Genomic DNA, 19,534 nt, shown 5'->3' on the forward strand with positions numbered 1-19,534 from the left:
AGTTTCCGTGGGAGTGGTAAATTTATTTTTACCCATAACCATGGGTCAGATAGTACAGTGATGGGTGCTAATATATTCTCCAGCTGCCTCTGGGTGTGTTCAGTTACAGGGTCAGACCCATTTTGGTCCATATCAGGCAGTTATGCTGCCCTTGCACCATTATTGTATAGGATTAGATGATAAAGGGTTACCTGAGTGAAGAGCTCTAAGATGGGGGTCTGTGGGTTGGCCTGTGAATTACCAAAGTTATGTATAACTTTGATTGGAAGGTCTCATCTCTACATGACATTCTCAGAAGGAAATGTTTTAGAAGGTCCCTTTATTGCCATGGAAAGTGAAAGTGCCAGACCACACACAATAGTGAATCTTTGCTTCTTTCTGATGGCAGATTGGGATGCATTCTTCTCAACTGGGCTTCATTCCATAGCCACATTTACCTCCATCCTGCACAAATCTGCTGCTAGTCTTGTAGAAAATCATTTATTTCTGCTAGAGATGCTGCCTCAGGAGACTGAGGTTTTAGAAAAAGTCACTTATGCTAAAGACATTGCCACCATGTCTTTTTTATGCTTTGCAGGCTGCTAGTTTTCCAGAGGGCCTCCTCTGGTCTCTTTCTCAGATTGTATCCTTCCATTTGGGCCTTAACAGGCTGAGAAATGTGTAGGGTTGCGAGAGTGTTTGCTAAAATGGGCACTAACGTTTAACAATCAAGTCTAAAAACGCGGTTTATTAGTAAAGTCCCTTCAGTGATTGCAAACCACAGATTTGCTACAGAAGTTGATTTACAGTAAGACATTTGTAAAATTCTCAGCTACAGCATCTCCCATGATAGGTGATATGACCCAGGACAGAAAAGGAAAATTATGCCACAGGGACAGCTGTCTGTCAAGTAACCAGCACTCTGTTGGAGCTCTACAAATTAATAATAATAATAACCGGAAAGAATATCTTCTTCCCACTTCTGATGAAACATGGTAACCAGGATGCAAGCTCTAATACACAAACTGCATCTGCATGGGAATCAGGGGTTCTGTTCCCACCCCTGTCACTGTCTGATTCTGTGCCCGTGGGCAAGTCAGAAGTAGCTGATGTTCAGAAGTGCTGCGCACCTATAGCCCTGTTGAGTTCTGCCTGTTGGTGCTATTGCAATGCAAACAAACATAGGTGCCCTAACGTGCTGGGTGCTGTACAGAGATATAGTAAAAGACAGTCCTGGCTCCCCAAAAGCTTATGAATATGCTTGAAAATCAAGCTACCTACGCCCTCCCCACACATAGATTTAGGTGCCTAAAGCTCTCTGTGTCTTCATTTACACATCTGTAACATTGGTATAATCCCTCCTCGCAGTGGTGTTGCAAAACCAGGCCCAGTTTAAAGCCTAGGCAATGTACATCCATGTTTAGGGCTCCCCCTCAGCTCGTTGGATTCCATCAGAATCTCAATTTTCTCATTTAAATCCATAGTAGGCTTCTAGCCTGATGGTTGTGAAGAAAAGCTGAGAAGTGTGACCCAAGTGTAACTGATGCAGTGATGGCTGCGTAAAGCCTGAAACAATAGCTTTGAGTGGTTAAACTGCCCCAGGCATCTCAATGGCTTGTCATCTCCCAAATCCATTGCTGTGGGCCTTGCCAACACCACCCCAGCAGCAAATTCTGTGTGTTGTGGCAGGAGCAATGGAGTGCAACAGGCCCAGTCCCTCCACCTAAGCAGTGTCACCCTGAACGCTGGGGTAAGTGTTGGAAGGCTCCCCAACTGCCACACTGCCTCTCTGGGGTCACGAAGAGGGGATGTATGTGACGCTCCTGTGAGGGGAAGGGGGCCCTGTGGGACTACCCCAACTTTGGTGGAAGGGAAGTGAGGGGTCCATTGTCAATGAGGGGCCAAGGCTGTGGTGCCAGGCCCCATGCTGTGATGTGTCTTGGGCCTTAATCCAGCCATGAGCCAAACTATAACTACAAATTGCTTTTATGTCCTCAGTAGCAAGGTGCTTTATAAGTACTAAGTATTGTCACATCTCTGCAGTGTGGAACAGTCAGAGATGCACTATGCTGGACCCGGACTGTAATCCAGACAGAAGTGACAGTTCTTGCTGTTTTACCCTGTGTATCTCTCGTCTTTTGTCACTAGACATCTGGCGCTGCCATTGCAGAAGCTGGTGCTGTTTTCAGTCTCCTCATTTTCAATCTGTTTCTTTTCCAGGAGCTCATCACTGCTTGGTACATTGGGTTCCTGACCCTTATCCTCTCCTCGTTCCTTGTTTACCTGGTCGAGAAAGATGTGCCTGAAAAGGATGCCTATGGAGTCGAGATGAAAGAAGAGTTTGAAACCTATGCAGACGCGCTGTGGTGGGGGCTGGTAAGCAGCTGTAGAAACTGTCTCTCATTTGTTAGTTTAATGGAAATAAAGCTGCCTGGTTGAATTAGGGTGTGAGGGGAATGGAAGGGATTGGGGTAATATATTCAAACACACCTAAATCCCATTCTCAAAAGTGATTTGGGTACTTAAGAGCCTGAAGTCTGACTGAAAGTCAATAGGATGTAAGCTCCTACGTGTGAAGAAAGTCCTATTTACTTTCAGTCACAGTTAGGCTCCTACGTACCTAAATCACTTTTGAAATGGAAACTTAGGTGCCTAAGTCACCGAAGTGCTTTTAAAAATTTAACTCTGGAACTTTGTTAGCTGGAGTCTAAGGGCCAGATTTTCAAAAGCCTTTAGCACCCAACAGCTCCTATTTATGCACCTACATGAACTGGCCAGATTTTCAAAACTCAGAACAGTGGGAGCTGGTCCTGTGCTTAGCCCTCTTTGAAAAGCTGGCCATTTAGGTGCCCAGCAAGAAGCTGAAGTTTTCTGGCAATCTGTCTCTAACTGTGGGTGCTGAGCTCTCTTGGAAATTTGGCCCAGAATGTCTGGTGAAGAAATCCCTAGGGGGGAGATTTTCAAAGGCTTAAGTGGGAGTCGGGCGCCCAACTGCCATTGACTTTCCCTGGAATTGTGCTTCTGCAACTCTCCTCCTGAGATGCTAGTCTGAACCCTAGAGAATCATCGTATATGAAGAGTCAGGCCCCCAAACGCTGTCCGAGTTTGGATTAAATTGATGCTGGGTGGGAGGGGTATTCCAAATGAGGGGGCAACTGCAAGGTCATGGTTCAGTCTGAACCTTAGATAATCATGGTACAAGACCTGAACTATGGCCTTACCCCTTTGTTTAGAATGCCCTCCCACATCCCTGCCACAGAAATTCACTATCAATTTAATCCAAACTCATACAGTACTTGGGGGACTGAATCTTCTCTCAGTTATATCAGTGTCAATAAGTAGCGACCGTGCTGAAGTCAGAGGGTTCACATTGGTGTCAATGAGAGGAAAATCCGAGCACTTGTGTGTACTTCACATCCAGAATTGATTCATTCTTCTCCTAATTGGGATTGAGCTCAAGTTGAGTGTGTTGCCCCCTCCTGATCCCCAATGGTTCTACAGCTCCTTATTCCTCTTTCTGGAGGTAGGTGATCCACTTTAGGACCAGTGGGTACTGAGTTCTGTGTGTGCAGTGCCTCCAACTAGTAACTACATTCAGAGCAAGAGAAAGACCAAGGAAAGTGTAGATCCTCTATTTAGTGGGGAAGGATAACTAATAACTGACGACATCAAAGTGTTTAACCTCTATTTTGCTTCAGTCTTCATGTACTCTACACAATAAATATTAACAAGGTGGACAGAACACAAGCCAAAATAGGGAAAGAACAGGATAAAGACTAGTTAGAAAAGTTAGATGTATTCAAGTCTGCAGAGCCTGATGAAATTCATCCTAAGGTACTTAAGGAACTAGCTCAAACAATCTGGGAACCATTAGGAGTTATTTTTGAGAACTCATGGAGGACAGGACTCCAGAAGACTAGAGAAGGGCAAACATAGTACGTGTCTTTAAAAAGGGGAACAAAGAGGCCCTGGGGAATTATTGAACAGTCAGCCAAAATTCAATACCTGGAAAGATACTGGAACAAATTACTAAACAATCAATTTGTAAGCACTTAGAGGATAATAGTGTTATATGGAATAGCCAGCTAGGATTTATCAAGAACAAATGATGCCATACCAACCTAATTTCCTTCTTTGACAGGCGATAAGGGGAAAGCTGTAGATGTAATTTATCTTGATTTTAGTCAGGCTTTTGACACAATCCCACATAACATTCTCATAAACAAATTAGGCAAATTTGGTCTAGATGAAATTACTATAAGGTGGGTACATAACTGGTTGAAAGACTATACTCAAAGATTAGATATCAATTGGTTTGCTGTCAAACCTGGGGGATGTATCTGCTGAGGTCTCACAAGGGTCTGTCCTGGGTCCAGTACTATTCAATGTTTTCATTAATGGCTTCAATAATGGAGCAGAGAGTATGGTTATAAAATTTACAGATGACACCAAGCTGGAGGGGTTGCAAGCATTTTGGAGGACAGGATTAAAATTCAAAACAACCTTGACAAATTGGAGAATTGGTCTGAATTCAGCAAGATGAAATTCAGTAAAAATAAGTGCAAAGTACTTCACTTCAAAAGGTAAAATCAAATGCACAATTACAAAATGGGGAATAACTGTCTTGGCAGTAGTACTGAGGAAAAGGAACAGGGGGTTATAGCGGATCACAAATTGAATAAGAGTCAACAACATGATGTAGTTGCAAAAAAAGGCTAATATCATTCTCGGGTGTACTAACAAGAGTGTCATATGTAAGACATGGGAGATAATTGTCCTGCTCAATTTGGCACTGGTGAGGCCTCAGCTGGAGAACTGTGTCCAATTTTGGGCACCACACTTTGGAAAAGATGTGGACAAAATGTTTAGTCTTGAGAATAGGAGACTGAGGGAAGACCTGATAACACTCTTCAAATATATTAAGGGCTATTGTAAAGAGGACTGTGATCAATTGATCTCCAAGTCCACTGAAGGTAGAACAAGAAATAATGTGTTTAATCTGCAACATGGGAGATTTAGATTAGATGTTAGGAAGAATTTTCTAACTATAAGGGTAATTAAACTCTGGAATAGGCTTCCAAGGGAGGTTGTGGAATCCCCGTCATTGGAGAACAGGTTGGACAAACAACTGTCAGGAATGATCTAGGTTTACTTGGTCCTGCCTCAGCCTTGATGCCCTCTTGAGGTCCCTTCCAGCCCTACATTTCTATGATTCTGTGACTGGGTGAACAAACAAATAACAATCCTTATGACCTCAAAGATGTTACAATTGATAACAACACGGAATTAAGGACCAACTGATAAGAATAAACAATATTGTATTCCCGGAGAGGACTATGGTGAATTAAAAGAAGGGCAAGGGAATCAAGTAAATGAGACCTGGACCAACACCACAACAACACACAGTAAAAGCCCACAAATTAAGTCATTACAGTACAATAAGAAAGTCTCCCCGTGCAGCTTATCTGGGTGTGGGAGCTGTATCTCCATGCAAAGGGCTAAAATCCCTTGCTGGGAGGCATACAGCTCTTCTTTTTGGCTGGAGTGAGTCCCTGTGAGCTTCAAGGCTCCCGGTGTAAACGAGGCCTCTCAGATGCTGCTGGCAGTCAGTCCTCTCTGGTGAAGAGAACAAAACGGGTGTCTGGTAGAATTATTCATATAGCTGATTTTGTAGTTTGCTGGCACTTCTGATATTTTAAGGTGTTTTTTAATGATTTTTTTTTCAAAATTTTAATTGAATCAAAAAGTCTAAAAAACACAATTTACTTCACATTGAACAAAATGTGGTGTTTGACACGAAACAAAATGTTTCTTTTAGATTTAAGCTTTTTTAAAAAAAGGTTGCTGGGGTTTTTTTTAATAAAATGGAAGGAAATTTCAAAACGGAACATTTTGAATTGAAAACAAAAAATGTTTCTTTTCAAAAATGTTGAAATGAAACATTTCTCAGAGAACTATTTGTATTTAATAGAAGGAGTGTGAGGAGAGGCCAGGTTGGCTTATGGTGAAGGCCCTGAATCGGAACTCAGCGGTCTCTATTCCTAGCTTTGCTACAGACTTCCTGCCTGACTTTGGGCAAGTTACTTAATCGGTGTGCCATCTCAATTCTCCATTTGCAAAATGGATATAATATATCACCTCTGTTTAGAGGTATTGGAGGATAAATTCATTAACACGTATGAGACATGCAAGTAGTATGACAATGAGTGCCATAAAAAAACTATATCTATGGCTTACATTTTCCAGATTGCTTGCAAAATCCACGCTTAGGAAAGTTTGTGTTTGTGTATTTTTCTACAATGTCCAGAGGTCAAAGCAAACGTTTATAACCTGGTCATGCAGGTTTGAGGGTAAAGCTTAAAAGAAATCCTCCTTGTCCATTTGCATTGTCTGTCTTATAAAATGGCCAACCTATTCTCCCCACAGATTACCCTAGCAACAATTGGCTACGGTGACAAGACCCCCAAAACCTGGGAGGGGAGGCTGATAGCAGCCACATTCTCTCTTATCGGAGTTTCATTTTTTGCTCTTCCTGCCGTAAGTACCGTCCTTCTGTTTGTTTTTACAAAACACAGAGTTAATGATGTAGAAAGTAAAGGAATAGCCTCCCTTCTATGCAGATTCCACCAGAAATTCAACTGGGAGCCTGCAGTTCAATGACTCTCAAGCTGGAATCTTGAGCACATTCATGCATGGTGTGGGGAAAGCAATCTCTTTTCTCCTTGTGGCTAAGATAAAATGGAGCCTAGTCTGAATTATCCTGTGTGCTGTGCAGAACTTTAGAGCTAAGCCTATAAACAGGAGAATTATTCAGGTTTTGTTACAAACATGAGACTTGGACCAAATTTGCAAAAAGGGTGAAGGTAAAGTTTTTAAGAAGTGACTTAAGCCCTTAACCTCATTGAAAAGCAATATGGCTTGAATTTCAATGCAGCTTAGGTGCCTAAATACCTTTAAAAATCTGGCCTTAGATTCCTAAGTTGCTTTTGAAAATGGCGCTTGATCACCAAAGCCCCAAAGATCACCAAGTTATTTTTGAAAAGTTTACCCTTGATCAGAAAGCTGCTCATGTGAGGTTGGTCCAAGATTTGGGTGACCTGGGCCCAACCTGTGGTTTCAAGTGGAAACAATGCAAAACTTGGAGCTTGAGATTGGTTTCCTTTAGCTCAAAACTTAAAAAGAAATTCATGGGGGATGGGAGCCCAGATGATCCAGTATCCAGAATATGGTTCATATGCACCCCCTTTAGATCACAACCACAGAGTTTAAGCTCAGTTCTGACTGAAACAGTGAAGGAGGAAAACAGACCAGCTGCACATCTTGTCATTGGGAAGGCAGTAGAAGACCAAGAAGCTTTTTGAGGAGCTTGTAATGAAACCATGTGAAGTGCGGGCCTAGGTGAAGGCAAGGTTTGTCAGAAAACTATGATGCCCTGTGAACTAGAACTGCCAGAAAAGCGCACTGAACCCCATGTGAATTGCCCCCATTAATTCCCCACAGCTCTGATTATCTCATCCACAAGTTTTAAGAGAACTTTCTCCTCAGAATTTCTGTTGTTCTTGTGTTTTCAATCAAACAACGCCTGACAGCCATCACCACCTCTGCTTTTAGGGCATCTTGGGTTCAGGGCTGGCTCTGAAAGTCCAGGAACAACATCGTCAGAAACATTTTGAGAAAAGAAGAAAGCCGGCAGCAGAACTTATACAGGTTTGGATTCTCTAGGTTTCCATCTTGAAATGATACTGTATAAATAAAAATTGGATACAGTTAACTTAGGCTTGAATAGAGACTGGGAGTGGTTAAGTCATTATGCAAGGTAACCTATTTCCCCTTGTTTTTTCCTAGTGCCCCTTCCCCCCCCCCACCCACTGTTCCTCAGACGTTCTTGTTAAACCCTGGATTTGTGCTGGAAATGGCCCACCTTGATTATCATACACATTGTAAGGAGAGTGATCACTTTAGATAAGCTATTACCAGCAGGAGAGTGGGGTGGGGGAGAGAAAACCTTTTGAAGTGATAAACACCCATTTTTTCATGGTCTGTGTGTATAAAACATCCTCACTGCATTTTCCACTTTATGCATCCGATGAAGTGAGCTGTAGCTCACAAAAGCTTATGCTCAAATAATTGGTTAGTCTCTAAGGTGCCACAAGTACTCCTTTTCTTTTTGCGAATACAGACTAACACGGCTGCTACTCTGAAACCTGTATACATAAGGGCACTATGTAATGGAGTAAGGGATTCTCCCTTGAAGTTCTTATTTCCCTGTGCCCTACATAGGAAGTTGTGTTCTGTAATGCAGATATATACTTTGAGGTCAGACAAGATGATCAAATGGTCCCTTCTGGCTGTAAAATCTATGAGTTCACAAAACACCTGTCCCTTTTAGAGCAAAAGTGGCTTTGCTACAAATTCACATGTTCAAAGTGAAATTAGTCGTTCAGCTGAAATTTTCTAGGCAGCCTCCCCTCCAACATCCATTTCAGTGGCACAGAGTCACCTGAAACCAGATGGCAAAACCTTTGGCACTATGCGCTGTGTGTGTGTGTGTGGGCGGGGAAGAGGAGGAATCAGCTGTTTTGCAAGGCCCCAGTTTCCACTGTTTCCCTTGGGAGACTATCCCACATACAGAGATGCCACAGGCTTTTTGTTGCTATAAAAACTCATAAATGTACAGAATATTGGTCAATAGTGACTACTGGGTTACAACTTAACACAGAAGTCCATTTAATTTAATGCAAAGACTGCCATTGGCTCCACTGGATTTGGATCAGAGCCTTAGATTTTATTTTGTAAAATTAAATATAAAATTGGTAGCTTGAAGGTTGATCTGTTTGACAAAAATCCAATATGCACTGCAGGCCATGACCTGAATCAAATGACATCAATGGCAAAACTTTTACAGTGGAACCAAGATTACTTTCTTTGAAATCAATGGGAGCGGCGGGTATTTATGACCTCTCAGGGTCAGACCCATTCTTTGGAGAAATAGGCTGAACAGCATACTTTTGCAGTAAAAATGTTTCCTAGCAAAGCACAGGACACCGTGGAGAAGTCTGGAGAGGTAGAATCACTGCATAACAGGCAGCCAGGGTAACCACAGTACTGCTGTTTATGTGCTAGTGGAAGTTTGATAGGAGTTATGTGCTAATGTTTAAAATCACTCAGCAAAACTTTCCACAGCAGTATATTAACCTGATTGCTGCCCGCTAACCATGGCTCTTTCAGATTCCCAGAAACATCAGACAGATCACATGTTCTACATTTTACTAAGCTGGATGCTCTTTTAGATTTATCAGACTTTAGAATAAAGCAAGATTAGTAAAATGTAACCTCTTCCGGGTATCTGAAAGCAATGGGCAGTGCACAGTATTCTGTCACATATGCCCCTGGGAACAGTATTTGAGGACTACTGTCTGAGAGCATCGTTTTCTTATTAAAAAAAGAAAAGGAGGACTTGTGGCACCTTAGAGACTAACCAATTTATTTGAGCATGAGCTTTCGTGAGCTACAGCTCACTTCATCGGATGCATACTGTGGAAATTGCAGAAGACATTATATACACAGACACCATGAAACAATACCTCCTCCCACCCCACTCTCCTGCTGGTAATAGCTTATCTAAACTGATCATCAAGTTGGGCCATTTCCAGCACAAATCCAGGTTTTCTCACCCTCCGCCCCCCCCACAGACAAACTCACTCTCTTGCTGGTAATAGCCCATCCAAAGTGACCACTGTCTTCACAATGTGTATGATAATCAAGGTGGGCCATTTCCTGCAGAAATCCAGGTTCTCTCACCCCCTCACCCCCATCCAAAAACCACACACACAAACTCACTCTCCTGCTGGTAATAGCCTATCCAAAGTGACCACTCTCCTTACAACCTGCATGAAAATCAAAGTGGGCCATTTCCAGTACAAATCCAGGTTTTCTCACTCCCCCCCCCCCACACACACACAAACTCACTCTCCTGCTGGCAATAGCTCATCCAAACTGACCACTCTCCCCACACTGTGCATGACAATCAAGGTGGGCCACTTCCAGCATAAATCCAAGTTTAACCAGAACGTCTGGGGGGGGGGGGGGGAGGAAAAAACAAGGGGAAATAGGCTTCAATCTCTCTGGTCACGCAATCAGAGACATGAAGGTCGCTATCTTACAACAAAAAAACTTCAAATCCAGAGTCCAGCGAGAAACTGCTGAATTGGAATTCATTTGCAAATTGGATACTATTAATTTAGGCTTAAATAGAGACTGGGAGTGGCTAAGTCATTATGCAAGGTAGCCTATTTCCCCTTGTTTTTTCCTCCCCCCCTCCCCGACGTTCTGGTTAAACTTGGATTTATGCTGGAAGTGGCCCACCTTGATTGTCATGCACAGTGTGGGGAGAGTGGTCAGTTTGGATGAGCTATTGCCAGCAGGAGAGTGAGTTTGTGTGTGTGGGGGGGGGTGTGAGAAAACCTAGATTTGTGCTGGAAATGGCCCACCTTGATTATCATGCACATTGTAGGGGGAGTGGTCACTTCGGATGAGCTATTACCAGCAGGAGAGTGAGTTTGTGTGTGTATGGGGGTGGGGGAGTGAGAAAACCTGGATTTGTGCTGGAAATGGCCCACTTTGATTTTCATGCAGGTTGTAAGGAGAGTGGTCACTTTGGATAGGCTATTACCAGCAGGAGAGTGAGTTTGTGTGTGTGGTTTTTGGATGGGGGTGAGGGGGTGAGAGAACCTGGATTTCTGCAGGAAATGGCCCACCTTGATTATCATACACATTGTGAAGACAGTGGTCACTTTTGATGGGCTATTACCAGCAAGAGAGTGAGTTTGTCTGTGGGGGGGCGGAGGGTGAGAAAACCTGGATTTGTGCTGGAAATGGCCCAACTTGATGATCAGTTTAGATAAGCTATTACCAGCAGGAGAGTGGGGTGGGAGGAGGTATTGTTTCATGGTGTCTGTGTATATAATGTCTTCTGCAATTTCCACAGTATGCATCCGATGAAGTGAGCTGTAGCTCACGAAAGCTCATGCTCAAATAAATTGGTTAGTCTCTAAGGTGCCACAAGTACTCCTTTTCTTTTTGCGAATACAGACTAACACGGCTGTTACTCTGAAACCTGTCGTTTTCTTATTATAAGCGTTACTTGAACTATGGCACCATCTAATGGAAACTTTCAATATTGCTGTATAATAATTCAGTGCGACTCACTGAATATGTCCATTGTTATCTTCTTTTGAACTAAGAGGCGTATTACCTGGCTGCATTCACTTATAAGCACAGATAAACATTTCCCCTAATGCTATTACTGTCCCTTTATATGTTATCCAGGCTGCCTGGAGGTACTATGCTACTAACCCCAACCGGATGGATCTCGTCGCCACCTGGAGGTTTTATGAATCAATTGTATCGTTTCCATATTTCAGGCAAGTGTGCTGCCCCCTCTGATCAGTAACACCCTATACAGCAGAACTCAGATAGGACATGGGATGTGGAATTTATGTGGATAAACAAGGTTTTGGATAATTGGGTTTTCTCAGTGTTACTGCTGCAAATCAGGGGAACATCACCACTTTCAGTTTAGAGGGAGGTTTCAGGCATAAGGGGTTCTGCTGCATACGCCAATATATCTTTCTGATCAGTTTCTGTTTTGATATTTTATTGTTCACCACATTCCTTTACTATTGTTTATTGAAAATCCATTTAGTGTGTGTGGACTTTTCTATATTGGGGATGATAATTCAGTTCATTAGAGGCAGGGAAACTAATTGTGAAATCTCGGAGTTTTTGAAAAGTGGGGACTATGTGTTGGAAAAACATTTGTATGTTGCTTCTCTTTGTGTTTTGATTTACAGACCATTCTCCTAGACTTCCTTAAGGACTGGGCTCTGCAACCCTCATAACTTAGTTTAAATACTTCTCATAGGGTTGCGCAAATGGAGGAAGATTTTAAATAATTAGAATAAAAACCATCACAAAAAACCCATTCCTTATGAATTGAAATGTAAAGTATGGCCTTAGATATGGAGTTAATACATGGTTATATGAAAAGCAAGTGTAAAAATGACAACTTATAAAATATATTCAGCATATCACTATAGAGCAATACAATAATACATGTTAGCTGATTTAATATTCTGGCCAGTGGGGAACAGTGGTGTGTGCATGTGCGTGTACAGGCACGCACACACATACACATTCATATAATACACAAATACAAATACCCACATGCACACACTCATGATAATCTGCTTCCTGTCTCTCGATAGGATTGACAAAAGTATTTTTTCTCATTAACTTTACAGAGCGAATACAGCTATGGGAATGTGAGTTGGATTCTGTTGTACTTCAATTATCATTTACAAAATTGGAAGCTGTGCTCTGATTTCTACATATTTTTTTTGAATGATGGAGTAAGAGGAGGGAAGAACTCAGCTTGTTTTTCAGATTCAGGTTCTGTTTGACAAGTTGGTAGTCTCAAAACCATTTCTGGCTGTAAACTGACCATGCTTGATCCTAAAATCATGTAGAGAAAATAAATATGGAACCCTCCAAATGCCATTTTAGCTTAAATGACTTTTCTGATTCTATATTGTACTTTAGTTCACCAGAAAATGTTTCCTCTTCACAAGAAAAAAAAAACCCTAAATCTATTCAGGAGATGGTATTTATAGGCTCCGCTCAAGCATGGGAGAACCCCCCTAGGTTCCAATAAATTCAGGAGGAAGATCCCAGTGGAAAGAAAAGGATGTACCTGATTTTTAACACTTCAGAGAAATAAACTGAGCAAAGAGATGACCACTTTTCTTTAAAATAATCTTAATGTATAATAATTAAAAATAATAAAGCTCAAAGCAATACAAAGAACGGAATTCTGTTTAAAATCTTATGCTTTGCCCATCGCAGCGGTATCTGAATTCCTTGACTTGAGATGAACAAAAGACAGTGGGAGACTTATGGTAGGAAATATTACAAAACATCTGCAGAAGGCTGTGTCATTTATCCGTTGCTTCAAGGCATTGCATGAATCTCAGAAATTGTCCCAATTAGGCAGGCATGTCGCTTTTCAGATGTCAGTTAAGTGAACTCTGCTGTGCAAGGCTTTTTTTGTGTGGTATTATACATTTCTCTGCTACTCTCTTCTGCAGATGTCATGGGTAAGTAGCAGGGTGGGTTTGATTTAAATCAAATTGATTTAAATCATGATTTATATCACTAGTCAGGAAGACTCAATTTAATCATGGATTTCTACATAAAAGTGTCTTCTTGTTGGTTGTTGTAACCTTAATACATATTCTTCACAACTCAGAGATAGATGTAGGTTTTCAAAATAAATCACTTGAAGATTAGTTTTACAGCTATATCAGAAAATGAATGATTGTTTGGTTATTTCATTTACCAAAGGTTATTTTAGCAGATATTTATGAAGTCATTGGGAGATGAACCCATTCAACAGCTTAATCATTAATATTTGGAGGATTTTCTTGCCATGCTGTATTAGGAGGAGAACATCACCAGACAGACATTTAAATTGTTTTATTTAACTAAAACAACATTATGTAGTCTGGATTTTTTTATTCAACAGCAAACATATAATATTTTAACAAAACAAGCATATGAATGTTTGAATTTAGTTAAACATTCAAGGTTTTTTAAATCAGGTTTGTTTTTGTTAAAATTGTTTTTAACTAAAATAGTTCAATGAAATATTTAAAAAAGAAATTAAATCGACTATGTCAGCCAGGTCAACATGAGAAACTTAAAATGATTGGCTTCTGCAGATAACTCAGTTATCTTCATTTTCCTGTTTGTTCATAATCTGGAAAAGAAAAACAAGCTTTCTTGCTTTTCCAGGTCCCAAACGATTTCTCAATTTGGAATAAATTAGATCAAAGGAAGAAAATATTCTTTCTACACCGGAAGAAGAAGCTACTGCTGTTAAAAGTGAGATTTTCACTTCAACAGTCTCTGAATCCAAGTTCTTAAGTGACTTCCACCAGTTCACTGGTGTAACTTTCTTTAAAATATCATCAGCAAACATATATTTCTTGAATGATTCACCCCTGGCTCTGAAGTTTATTATAACTGGCATTATGGAGGGATGTCCATGTCATAGCCAACTCCTCTTCTTCAGCAGTTAAGCTTTGACCCTGATACCGAGTATTGAGAATATTTGCAAGAAAATGAGCTGGAGATAGTGCTTGTCCCATTCGTTTTTTTAATGCTTGTAATTTAACTCGGTCATTGCATATTTCTCTTTTTAAGATCTCACTCAGTTCCTTCCAAATTTCAACCGCCTCAGCAATAAACAGCTATTTCCCTGCATTTTGTTCAAGGCTACAGAAATAGGCTTCAGGGTACTCAGCATGTGTTCAACATTTCTCTTAAGCCCAGTATTGAGAACATTGGCTGTGACAGTGCCATCTATTTTTTCATGATTTTGTTCACAAACTGTCATCAGATTAGGACAGTTCTTGATCTAGTGCTCAAAACAGTCCACTACCGAGTTCCATCACACGTCTTGTGGGAGAGCTAGCTTCGTTCCTCCCACCTTTTTTCAGAGCAGCTGCTGCAAGGTGGTTGTTACGGAAGTATTTTGCAATTTCAACAACATTAGCCTTTATTTCTGGAACACTGAAGTCTTTGGCTAGGAGGTGCATCAAATAAGCACTGCAACCGTATGTTATTAGCTTGGGACTCTCTTCATTCTCTTCTAAATTTCTTCTCATCTTGGATACATTTGCAGCATTGTCTGCGACCAAGCTGCGTACTAGACATTTGAATTTTTTTCAGTTTGTTATAGCTTTTCTGCTACTTCTTGTAATGCGTGTGCTGTGTGCACATTTCCTGATGTATTAATTGTTTCTGTAAGGAAGACATTCCCTTCTTCTGTTGTCACACAAGCACATACAACAGGATCATTGTGGACATTGCTCCACCCACCAAGACTTAGGTTAACAATTTCACCCTCTCAACCTTTTGCACACTGCTCAATTTCTCTTTCATACACTTTATCCAGCAATTTGCCTGTGACTTCTGCTCTGTTGGGTGGACTGTATCCTGGTCTTAATGACTGACCCATGTTAATGAAGTATGGGTTCTCAATCATACGGAAAGGAGAGTTCGTTGCATGAACAAATCGGGCAATTTTTTCATCAATTACCTCTTTTTGTAATCTGCTGGTTCTTATCACAAATTTATCTATGGTTGTTTCTGGATGATGGAGATTTTTTTTTCTTTTTGCTACTGTGGCTATGTGACATACATGATGTGACTGAAACACTATCATTGGCAGATAACTCTGAAACTATAGAAAATGATTGTGATCTTGAAGGTGGATAGTCTTCAGAATCCTGTATGTTGAGGATGGATTGTCCTAAACAAAATAAGTCAATGCAGTTATTTAATTAGTATTACCATACTGCTCATTTAGTATTACTCATTGCATTCACTGACACTCAGTACTACTTTAAAGGTGAAACTGTAAAAGGACGATCTGCTTATTTCAGCTATTTATTTTTTATCAAAACTGCATCTAAAATGATAGTACCATAGAGTAATAACTATATTTATATAAGATCCTGCATGTTCCTTTCATCATCTTCAATGCAACTTCCTCCTGAGAAGGAACGCTTCTCATGATATTGTTTTATTCAGGCAACCAGGCCTTGCATTTCTTTGTTGCACTGTTTGCATTTTGCTCGCATGCCAGTCTTACCCACAGATAGAGGAATTTCATTAAAATATTCCCAAACTGGGTCTCTTTTACAGCCTGCTGCCATTATAGGTTTTCCCTTCTAGTGAGAGACTGGTATGGTAGATCTCAAATCAATGAAGGCTACACTCAGAAAGACTGCAAGACTTCTGGAATATGCTGCTCAAAAAGTTTCACTTTTGTTTGTACTACCTGTTCCTCCCTGCTCACATTTATCTCCAGACTTCTTCTCCTTGTCCAGATCTATTCTGCCCCCAACAATCTTCTATTCATTGAACTTTTTGAAACTTTGCACTTTTAGAGAGAGGTAAGGGATTGACTCTGTGTACACAAATTTGCAGAGGGTTGAGGTCTGCTATTTCTCACCTTTATATATTATTTATTTATTTAAAACCATTTTTGCTGTTAACAAGCATGTTATCTCTGGAGACACAAATCCACAGTTTGAGAACTGCAAAATTAAGCATCTCTGATGGTATCTTTCTAGACTGCGCTCTGAGTCCCATTGTGTAGATAGAAAGATTAACCTAAATAATCTATACAGAAGCCCCTGGAAACCTAATTCATGAACTATTGGAACTCATTTACAAAACTTTTCTTAAACATTACATGAATATATTGTCTCATACTATACAATTAGAATTTATAATCCCTATTCCATGATGAGAAATCTTTGAGCTATAATGTATCTTAATTAAAACTATCTTTAGATAGGTTTTTTTCCTCAAAAAGCATTTTATCAAAAAATGCAATTTTAAATTTAAAAAATCAGATTATTTTTTTAAAAAATCATTGATCTTTATCCATCCTGGTAAGTAGGGAGCCTGCTTTTAGAGAGGGCTTTGTGGAATCACACAGCTGGGAGACAAGCTAGGAAAAATCTACCTGATGAACAGGCCTTTGATCTTTCTTTTCTTTTCTTTTCTTTTCTTTTCTTTTCTTTTCTTTTCTTTTCTTTTCTTTTCTTTTCTTTTCTTTCTGTTGGCTTGTCTACACAAACAAATAGTTTGTGACCAGCTGGGGTGTGAATCTACCCCACAGAATCTGCAGATTAATTGTCCATGTGGACCCTGTTGATGCACATTAGCAGTCTGTTAGTTAACTTTGATCTAGTCCTCTTTGAAATGGGAGAACGAGCAGAACTTGGCTTTTAACAAAGAGGAAAACTAAGAGTCTATTATGGAGTCAATTTCCTTTTGTAGTATTCTGGATTTCACCCAGCATGACATCTCAGGAGCAGCTTTGTGTGCCTCCATTTTGAATCATGAGGGCACTTGTAACCTGGATTTTACAGGAGACCTTGGGAATAGATGGCCAACATGCACAGAACTGATAGTATTTTTTTATATGTAAGGGTTTTGTTAATGCTGAGGGTTCTTCCCCCTCCCTCTTGAACTGTATTGGCCAGAGTGTTCTGACATCACAATGATGGGCATGGTATCAGAACCCATGTAGAACAGAATAATTAACTGAACTAATGTTGGCCTTTTATAAGCGGAACTGTTTAATTGTCTAATGAATCTGGGGAGGGAAGGGGTAAATGATTTTTGTAATTGTATCCCTTTGCAGCCATTTGTTGAGGATAGGCTACTGTAGTGGAGAGAGTTCATGAGAAACACGGTTTTTTGGGGAAGTGGGGAATCATCTTTTTTTCTGTTGATTGTTTTGTTTTCAAATCTGCTCTCTGAGTTTAGTTGCCAAAAATCAGAAACATCCCAAATTAATGGAAACTTTTGCAGACCTGGGTATGAGGCTTTCTGTTCCTCAGTTTCCCTGCCTGTACATGGGGATAATAATCCTTCCTCACGTTGAGCTCTATAGATTGAAAGTGTCATATGAATACTAAGTATTACAATTACTCTCTACTATTGATCCCTACTAATGCAGCATTGTGCCTACGGTGGATACACATAGAGTTTGTTCCAGTTATGGTGTTATCACTGATTCCAGCAACATTCTGTGGACGCAAAATATGACTGGAGCTTGTAATATCTCTGCAAGAGGACTAAACTTGATGTGCTCACTGTACTTATAGTTGGCAGCAGTTAGCATTCCACAGTATTTCTTTAAATTGGTTTGGGGAAGCATTTCTTTACATCTGAAACCAGTAAAATGAGAGAGAAAAGAACGTGTCACATTTCCATTAGTGAAAGAATAACTCACAATTTGTTTTACTCACAACATCTTTCACCCTGACTGGTCTGGGATGTATTATAAAATAAATCTTCCAGGGGGAAAATCCCTTGGAAGTATTTATTTAGGACTCGGTTAATTTTTCTACTCTTCTCATTTGTCTCTCTACTACTCCAGTCTCTAGTTTCACACTGTCCATTGAAAAAATTAAACCATTTCCAAAGAGGTCCTTGAGCTCAGTGTTTTGTTCAAAATGTTAATTCTCAGCTCCCTCAATGGAGCAGGTGACCATTGGGAGTTCTGACTCAGTGGTGCGATATCAAGCTGGCCCATCCAGGCAAGCCTACATGGGTGACTTTACAATTGAAGCGAAATGTGGAACTTAACTGCTGCTCTGCCCTATGTGATAACCCTAGCTATTCGCTGAAGACTGGGTCCTCAATGTAAAGGTCATAAACAGGTTTGCATGGGGTTATACCCACCTTCTTTTCTTTATGGCTAGTTGGGAAGGGAATGCCAGAGCTTTTTCTGTTGTAACACAGGTTGCAATATGAAAAAGATGAGAACCACTGCTCTACAGCAATGCCAGAAAGAAAACTTCTAAATTTAACACACACTTCTTCTCTCCTTGCTTTTTCCTATTGCTTTCGCTCTTCTTTTCCCCAAAAGAAAAGAGCAATTGGATGGTACTGCCAGGTATGTAACTGTCATGATTGTATCCTTGCTTTAATATCATTGTTGAAGAATGCCTTATGGTTAATGTTTTGTTTGTAGGCTCACATGCCATGAAACAAAAATGCTATTAACACTGTAAATATTCATTCAAAACAATTTAAACAATGTATTTGAGTGCTTCCTTTATTCTTCCCTTTAATAATGGATCAAAGATACTGTGTGTACAGAATGTATGGTACTGTGGATTTTTTGTAACTAACCTAACTAGTTGTTTATGTGTAAGGATTGGCCTAAATAGACTTCTGTTAGACTAAGCGGTAGAACCATGGCTTAGCATTCAGGTTGTTATTGGGAGAATTTGGGTCTTCTAACTAACATTGTTGGTTAATAACACCGCAATATCTTGATATGAGAAATCATGATTGTTGTAATTCACTACGTTCACAAGCTCTTTGAGAACAGGTGTAATGAAATCCTAAGATGGATGAACATTATTACTAAAGTCCCTTGGCAGTTCTTAAAAAAACAACTCTTATTTAGGGTTTGATGTAAAGTCCATTGGCATTCCCAATGGAAGACTCCCATTGACTTTGGAGCAGATCCCAACTGAAAAGAAGTAAGGTTTCTTCAATGACTAAGTAGGGATGTGATATTAGTCAGACTGCAGCTTCTTAACACACTAAGAAACCACGTATACACCAGGGATAAAATTTTCAAAAGCAATTAATTCAGTAGGACTTTGGCTCTGAAGTCACTTTGGTGCTTTTGAAAATATTACCCTAGAATCCCTTCTTTCCCTAGGTTGTGTTTCTTTTGAAACAATAGCAGAATGGTTACTGATCTTGCAATCATTACCACCAGACAGCACAAGGAAATGAGTATTTCATGAGAGGCTGAATCACTCCAGATAAATAGGCAGGTGTGCGCAGTTCCCATTGACCTCAGTAGACTTTGGATCAGGCCCCATGATGCTGTCAATATGACAGCTTCCTGTCTGATTGCTAATTGTTCTATTACAATTAGCACAATTAAAAT

At 40.3% G+C, this 19,534-nt stretch overlaps 1 protein-coding gene across 2 annotated transcripts in view; it reads left to right on the plus strand.

The window, feature by feature from the left end:
• The window catches only part of KCNQ3 (potassium voltage-gated channel subfamily Q member 3), a 260,710-nt gene that overhangs the window by 218,443 nt on the left and 22,733 nt on the right, over positions 1 to 19,534 (plus strand). The window contains exons 5-9 of one of the 2 annotated variants that reach the window (XM_074943827.1): positions 2,200 to 2,355; positions 6,406 to 6,516; positions 7,591 to 7,686; positions 11,308 to 11,402; positions 18,494 to 18,520. In XM_074943827.1, the coding sequence (XP_074799928.1) occupies positions 2,200 to 2,355; positions 6,406 to 6,516; positions 7,591 to 7,686; positions 11,308 to 11,402; positions 18,494 to 18,520 (485 nt within the window). The remainder of the gene's footprint in view (positions 1 to 2,199; positions 2,356 to 6,405; positions 6,517 to 7,590; positions 7,687 to 11,307; positions 11,403 to 18,493; positions 18,521 to 19,534) is intronic. The other variant, XM_074943828.1, reaches the window with a different exon arrangement.

This window comes from Natator depressus, chromosome 2 (genome assembly GCF_965152275.1).
Source record: "Natator depressus isolate rNatDep1 chromosome 2, rNatDep2.hap1, whole genome shotgun sequence".
Classification (NCBI taxonomy): Eukaryota; Metazoa; Chordata; order Testudines; family Cheloniidae; genus Natator; species Natator depressus.